Source organism: Numida meleagris, chromosome 1 (assembly GCF_002078875.1).
Source record: "Numida meleagris isolate 19003 breed g44 Domestic line chromosome 1, NumMel1.0, whole genome shotgun sequence".
NCBI lineage: Eukaryota > Metazoa > Chordata > Aves > Galliformes > Numididae > Numida > Numida meleagris.
In genome coordinates, this window is record NC_034409.1 from 77,665,802 (window position 1) to 77,673,758 (window position 7,957).

The following is a 7,957-nucleotide window of genomic DNA, read 5'->3' on the forward strand; positions in this document are numbered from 1 at the left end:
CATGTAATAGTTTCAGAATATTTCATTTATAGTGCCAATACAGAAGATTACATTAATGATTCAAACTTAAATGGCAAAAGTAACTCACTGTGAACACCTTAGTACAAAATGAAATATTCAGCATACTTCTATTAAGATTTAAAAAGACACCATGCTAATAAGTATCTCAAAAATGTCAAAAACAGAGACAGCTTTCAGATATGCTACTAATAAAACATACGTTACCAATAAAACCAGTGTTCTGCTGGAGGATTCAGATCTGTGTTTTTAGTCAAGAAGACCTCCCAAAAACTTCAAAAAGGCAATTCATTTAAGTAAAGAATGCAGTGTAAGGCCCTTTAATTCTTAATGTATGAGTCAGCTTTTACACTACTTATCTAAATGAAGATCTAATAATCTGTAAAGAAAGAAAAAATTGGTCTGGGGTGTTACTCCAAGTGTGAATCTATCTACCACGATCGTGCAGATCATAACAAACCAATACTGCCATTAGCTTCACTCAGTTTTGTGTGCAGCAGGATCACAGACCCTGGATCCTTAAACTGCAGCCTGTATTACTTATGTAACTTTACATGAAAATAGACAACTGAAAAATCAGAAGTTCTATGCCACAAAAGCTTGGGGAAGGCAAAGCTTAGATTACACGTACGTTCTGCAGTATTTTTAATTTAATACATATTGACTAAGGTACAAATTATGGCTCAGATTCTGCACCCTGCAGCATGCATGATAAGCCTGTGCCTGCATAGAGTCCCACTGCCTTTGGTACACTTGCACAGTACATAATGCAGGACTGGGGCCTCTGAGTTTTCGTTGGTTCACTCAGACACGCTTATTCTGTTTCTAAACAGCAGCACAGCTCATTAAGTAGAGCCTGCTGACTAAACTTGCAGTATTTTATGAGCTCATAATTGCAGAATATTTGGGGAAGTTCGCTTTTAGTATGCTTTTGTACCTTGAAAAAAAGAAGCCAGTGTTTTGTACACCGTACACTGGACTTCTGCAGTACCACGCAAGTGCTGCTGCAACCAAAAGCTCTCCCATACAAATATTTACTTTGCTGAGAGCATTTCAACCTGACAGCTAAATCTTCTAACTGAAAAAGAGAGGCAAATATCGCCCACTGAAATCTTCTAGAAGTGCTGTGCACCTGCATTTCTAAGTAGACCTGTCATGACCTAACAAAACTGCCTGCAAGTAATATCAAGCCAAAGGTGGGAAATACAAAGATTGAGAATTTATTTTGTTTACGAAAGATATATTGTATAGTTCTGCAAATATGCCACATATATAGCATGCAAAATACAGATCCCTGGCATTACCGAAGGAAGAACTATGTAGAGTCTTAGCCTTACTCAGAATTCTCAGAATGTCAGGCCTTCCGAAGATACATCAGTGTTTCTTGGTTATTTGCATCTTTTTTTAATTTTTTTTATTTTATTTTTTATTTTTTAAGTGAAGGGACAAAAGTGGAAAAATCACTGTTCTGAATATCTGGAATTTCATAAAATGCTGTATTGCTGGGTACTTAAGCCAAAGGTATCAAATTCAGCCCTGGTGCAAACAGACACAATTGTAACAAACTAGCACTGTTAAACTACAGATTAATTTGACTCAGAACGCCTGAACCTGCTTTGGTTCAGGATGCCAAAGAATTAAAATAAATTAGAATTGCTTAGAATCTATTCAAAAGGTCTCTCTGATTGTTTTAAGTTGTAGGGGCTCATCCTTCTTCACATGAACTCCATATGAGTTTTAACACTGTGTCCGAGAGCAGAATAAAGTCCTGACATCTGCCATTATGAAAGCTGTATATTGCACTGGGACAGACCTACACACTGTCCTACAGTTTTGCCTAGCTTGTTTTTATTTCATCCTTCTTCCTCAAATACTGAGGCTATAACCTAAATTTCAACTCAATTGGTATCTAATGAAAGCATGCTTAATAGGTGAAGCTCATTTACTTGTGATAATGTAAACTGCACTAGTTAAAAATTCTGTTTTTGAAGGTCCTAACAGATACACAAACAGGACTTCTAGTAAAGTCAACACAGTTAATGTCAAAGTTAAAGATAAAAACACAGGACTAGAGGATAAAAATATAATCTCTCGTTTCTTTTCTTGTTCTTCATTACAAAAGTATTACTGAGAACCCCGGGGCTGGTCAGAAATACCAAGTCATTTCTACTGATTTTATTGTGCATTGAGAGCTCTGTTGCAGGAAACAGACATAAAACATAAAAACCATAGGGATATCTTACACTTGCTATTTGGAGCAAATTCCCACAGAAAGATCTAACCAATACATAAAAGCCAATGACAAACAAATTTGGAAACTTTGAATATTTACACTGTTAATAGAAGTTTACTGTCACGCAATCACAATCTCCAGCACTGATGCTGAAAAAAAAAAAAGAAACCAACAACAACAAGCAAACCCTGAACGCACACCCAACCCCTCACAAATAATTAAACTGCTACGTTCAGCAATAACTGCGCCGTCTTTTATTTCTAGCTCGTGTCTTTTTCTTTAAAGAGAAGGAAGAGAAGACAGGATGGTAACTGGGAGGAGGGGGGAGTGAAGATACACAATTTAACATTTCTAATGGCTTGTTATTTATACTGGTACCACCTGATTATTTCTTTGCCAAAAATCTCGCTGCTAGTTTGGAGTCCAAGTGCATACTCTGGATTTGCCCCTGAATGCTGGAATCGACATTTCAATGAATGTACCGCTGCTCAACTCTGCAGCAGCAGAGATTAAAAACAAAAGAAAAAAAAAAAAACCAACAACAACACAACACAGCAAACCACCACCACTGAAATCTCTGCCTTTCACTACAAAGTCCTTACACAATCACTGCAGTTCTCAGGTAAAAAAGCTCCCCGGCATCACATTTCTGCCCCCCCGAAGCCTACCACTGCGCAGCTTTCCTCAGCGCAACACGAAGGGAACTACAGCCCTTACCTTACAAATCTGGAAATAGTCCGAAGTTAGCGTCTCCTGGATCTCCTCCCGGGGAGTCCCCGCGGCGCCCGCAGTCCCCCCGGGGTGCGCGGAACCGCCGCCAGCCCCGCCACCGCCACCGCTGCCACCGGGCGACGAGGCGGTCAGACCGTCCAGAACTTTGCGGAAATTGAATTTCTTCATTTTGGAGAAAGCTCGAGGAGGAAGGTCTGGGGAAGGTGGAAGGATGCGCCGCCACACATCCAGCTACATGTAGCGAGGGTCCCTAACGGTCCTCCGAGTGAGGCAGCACTTTAGTCCCTTGTGCCAAACCAGCTATCGGTATTAGGTATAATTGACTGAAAAATACAAAGGCTTCATTTTGTCAGACGTAAGGGCTGTCGGGATGGGTCCCTTCGGGAAACAACAATAAAGGAAAGATCCACAAGCAGCAGAACTAAGGTGTACGCTCAGCCACGGAGCGATGGAACAGCGGTCCCCCGGCTGGCTCACAGCATCCACATCGAGCGGCGGGCTAAAAACGACAAGTCAAAGGGGAATTCAAGCCAGCAACTGACCCAGCGGGGTCCATCCCTCTCTTCCTCTCGCCCTCGGTGCTCGGTGATTCCGACAGCACTACCAAAACCCGTCTGCACCCGAACCCCCTTCCCCTCGACAACCCTTCGCTGAGAAGTGTCGCCTCCGGGGGCTGGGCGGAGCGCTTCCCTCTGCTGCCCCCGCCCTTCTCTCGCTGCTGGGGCCGCCCCGGCCCCTCCTCTCCCCGCGGAGGATGCGCAGCCGCTGGGAGCTCCTCGCCAGCGAGCGACGGGCGGCGGCCGTGCTGAGGTGATGGGACAGCCCCTCTCGCTGCCGCCCGGCCCTTTCACCGAGCCCGTGCAGGGGGGAACGGGGGCGAAGCGCCTGGCCGCAGCTCCTGCCCCGCCCTCTCCTCCCTCACGCCCCGCCTTGCCCCGCCCGAAGGGTGCGACCGGGCGGGGCAAAAGGTTCGTGATTGACAGCGGCGATAGGGGTCGGGAGCTGTTCTCATTGGCTCGGCCGTCGGTCGGCTGGACGAACGGACCAATAAGCGGAGCGTCAGGCCCGGCAGGAGGGAACGCCAGCTGAAGGAGCGGGATGGCGAGGCCGAGCCCCGCCACATCTGATTGGGTGCACTGCAAAGATGAGCATGCGCTCTTACCAATTGGAAAGGCTCCTTACGTCCGCGACGCCCCGCCCCAATGCGGCGGTTGGCGCTGTCCCGAGCGCGCATGGCTGGGGCGGGTGTGAGGGTCCGGGGGGGTGCGTGGCGCCGTCCTGAGGTTCGGGCCGTGAGACCGGCTCGGGAAGGTGTCATCCGCCGCCGGGGGTGCTTTGGCGGTGAGCGGCTGGGCTTGTGGGTGCGGTGGGTGTTGAGCAGGTGTACACCTCAGGCAGTGAGCCCCGGGAAGAGCCACGAGGGAAGGTTTCCATCAGTGCGACAGGGACTGTATAAAGTCTCCTTCCAGGGCCTGCTCCGAGCTGGTGGAAGTAGCATAGGGCAGAATCTCCTGGGTGTGATGCGAAGAGAGAAATGTCACACTGCATGCAGGGTTCTGTAAAAGGGTATTGGGGTCAGGAACAAACGAGTTAGCGATTAACAGTGACTCATGACATGGTGCTGTCAATGCAGTTGGAAACCCAGAGCTGACTGTAAAAAAACTTATTATGTGCAGTACTAAATATATAGCATCCCTTGTATAATAAAACCATAGAAGTGATTCATCTTGGTCACATTGCTTTGCAGTTTCTTGAGGGGTGCTTTATAATTTCAATACTCATTATCATGCCTAATTCTTTTTGCTGGTAAGTCCTACAGCTCTGTGTAACAAGGCGATAGGTATTTACGTCAGCTTCGTTCGTACGCTGAGCTCCATGCTTTTATTTTTCAACTTGTCTCTCCGTGTTCCAAAAGATTTTATGATTATTTGATGATTTATGATTTCATACAATCCTATGATTTTAGTACTCCTCATCTGCCTGATGAAAAAAAATTCAAGTGAAGTTCAAAGAATAAAGCTTGACTTATGTCCAGATGAAAAATAAACGTTGCATTGCTAATGAAACTGGAAAGGTTTCAATAACCAGAAAAAGGAACAGAACTTGGTGTGGGAAACAAGATATGTGAAGACTATGACCAGGAGACAGAATGAAAAAGAGGATGGCACTAAGTTAGCAAATCTGTGAAGAGATAAGTGCAGGGTTTTGGAGAATAAGGAAAAGTCAAAACTCAATTTAAGCTGTTTGAAGAATGCCATGGCCTACTTATTTGCGTTCACCGTAGGCAATACATGTGAGGAGAAAAAAAGCCTAACAAAAGCCAAAAGAAAGATACCAACATGAATTGTAAATATGAAAGGGAAAGAAAAAATTTAAAATGAAATATCTAGGATGAAGGAAAAAATGTCATGGACAGTCTTTAAGAAAGGACAATAGCCTGGAAGTCAGTGAGTGCTAGAGCAAGACAAGCAGATAAGATTATTAGTTTTAAGTGAGGAAAAAGTGAGGACTGAAATTAGAAGAATGATAAAATGTCTGAAGGAATGAATGAATGTCTGATGAAATGGAGTAGGATAGATACATTCTTGGAATATCAACATCTGCCTTTCAGGGAATAGGTGTTAAGATCTAGGTATTGGCGATTAGATATTGTCTCAGAGTATCCAAAAAGGTTAGGAATCTCCTACTGCCAGTGTGCAGTTAAAAAAAAACCAAACTTGTAGGGAAAAAAAATGGTGTTGCCTTAGCAAAACATTGAGGAGTCCTGTTTAAAAACACTGTCAAAAGTTCTTCTGTTCACTTGTGCAAGTAAGGCATGTAGGTCCTTTTTGAACATTTTGCTGTAAGCTGGACATAAATGCGGAGGCAGAAACAGGCTTCTTGGAAAGGCTGTTTTTGGGGTGGTGCAAAAGGAGACAGGGCAGTGCTGGACATACGGAAACTCAGTTATTCTGATAACGTTCATAGAAAGGAGTCCCACTGAATGACCTATGTGGCAAGGAGTTCTGGTATTATAACAAAAAATAATAAAAAGGAAAAGAAAAAGGAAGCATTTGGGTTTGGCAGAGAAGAAAACATTTGCTTTTTCTCTAGCTCAAAAAAAAAGCTGTAGTCTGGTGGGGCATGCAGTTGCTGATTTGCACTGTGTTCAGATGACAATTAGTAGGACGCTTCTGAGGTTGGACAGCTTTGACGTCAAGAGCATTAACAATAGGTCTGTATAATGATGAAAATGTGAAAAGATTTTAGATGTTAAATAGACACATAACAAATGAAATAAGATGTCCCAGAGCATTCTGTGATGTATCTGTCTGAATCTGTGTTTTAGATAGTACAGGAGTCTATTCATCAGTGTTTTCTTCTCAGTATTTCTTTCATCAATCACAATGTGCGGGTCAAAGTTCTCTTTGGTATATTTTTGCTTTCCTTTTCTGGCTTTTTTGTTTTATGTTTTGATAGCATATTCAACCAAGAAGCTAGAATTGCTGACTTTATTAAGCTGCAAACAAGTTTTCATCTCTGGTTTATACTGTCAGTAGTTTAAATAAAGACAGTGCAGAGGTGCGCAGTACGACTCCTTGGCTTTTAAGGATCATTCATAGGTAGCTTCTGGTTTCACAGTTTGCACCTTGTATTTATTTTTATTCCTACTACTCCTTATATGTGAATTAGTAGTTAAAATCTACGCCCCTTCAGTGATACCATTTTCCCACCAGCAGCCGTGCAGCTATAGCTGCAAGAGAACCTCCAAGCTTTTGCATAACCAAAGAGAAAGGACATTGTCAAACTCCAGAACCCCTTTTATGCCCATGCAGTCAAAACTGTGACTTCTAGTAACTGGCCATTTCTCTTTAAACTTAGGGACATTTACCAGTATCTTCCATGTTTCTGTGTAATTCCAGACACTAGAGGAGAGCAACAAATGGCAGCAAGCATGGTGTTCCTGTCTGCAGAACCCCACTAAAAATATCCCCAGTCAGCATTGAGTATCTGGTTAGAACAGCTTGCTGAACTCTATCAATTAGCCAGATCCTAATCTATTTAATGTGTTTTATTAAGGCTATATAATGCTAATGTTTTAATCAAAATGTCAAGCAGTACTAAATTGAATTTATTAGGAAGGTCCAAGTATATCTCATCTGTGTGGTTACCTTGATCAAACAAACTTGTAATCTCATCAGAAAGTGAAGTTAGGCCTGCTTGTCGAGACTTGTTTCCATAAAGCTGCATGGACTCGCTTTTGTAATACTCCTATTCCTTAACTCCTTCTTGATTGAATCACATAGCACCACTGTTTTCATTCACGTAATATCACTGTTTTGTCTGTGTTTACTGAAGATGTCATACTCAGGTCCATTGTCATCTGGATCATTTGGTGTTTTTTGATTCTTGAGATAACATGAGGTTTCCTTTGGCCCTTTAAATTTGAAGCTGTATGGAAAGCTATTAAAAATTAGCATTTAAAGGCTGAATGTCTCCTACTATTTTAGGACCTCTGGATGCCTAAATGCTATGGAGATTGCTAGCTGAAAAACAGTAGTGCCATTTTCATTCTCAATAGATGTCAATGGGTAGGAAAATAGTTCATCATCCTCATGTAATATTAATACATTATCCTTTTTTTTCCTCCGAAGTGCAGGATAAAAATATTTACCATAAAAATTCACACCGAAAGACAAGTTTTCTTAATGAAGAAGTTGCGACAAGGTGTCTGTACAAAACTGAGGATGTCATTTAGTAATAGCAACATTTGGTAGAGCAGGCCATGTGCAGGTATGGATTAGTCTGTGGATAGAGTTACGTGTTCTGTCTTGAGCAAATCTTCTCTCATTGCTGTTGAAAGGGAAGGTTCTGCATCCACTTGAACTCTTAGGGCTTTTTATCTCTCCAGCAATATATTCATTTGTTAGAAAAGTCAATAATTTTCTTTTGGATTAATGAGCTAGATTAGCTCTGCACAGGGTTGAATGAACA

The 7,957-nt window shown here is 42.6% G+C and overlaps 1 protein-coding gene across 4 annotated transcripts in view; it reads right to left on the bottom strand.

Annotated features, from left to right (window-relative positions):
* Window positions 1–3,923, bottom strand: part of STXBP5L (syntaxin binding protein 5 like) — a 187,319-nt gene extending 183,396 nt beyond the window's left edge. For 3 of the 4 annotated variants that reach the window (XM_021397328.1, XM_021397318.1, XM_021397302.1), the window contains exon 1: window positions 2,969–3,923. In XM_021397328.1, coding sequence (XP_021253003.1) covers window positions 2,969–3,151 — 183 coding nt within the window. In that variant the 5' untranslated portion in view covers window positions 3,152–3,923. The remainder of the gene's footprint in view (window positions 1–2,968) is intronic. The other variant, XM_021397311.1, reaches the window with a different exon arrangement.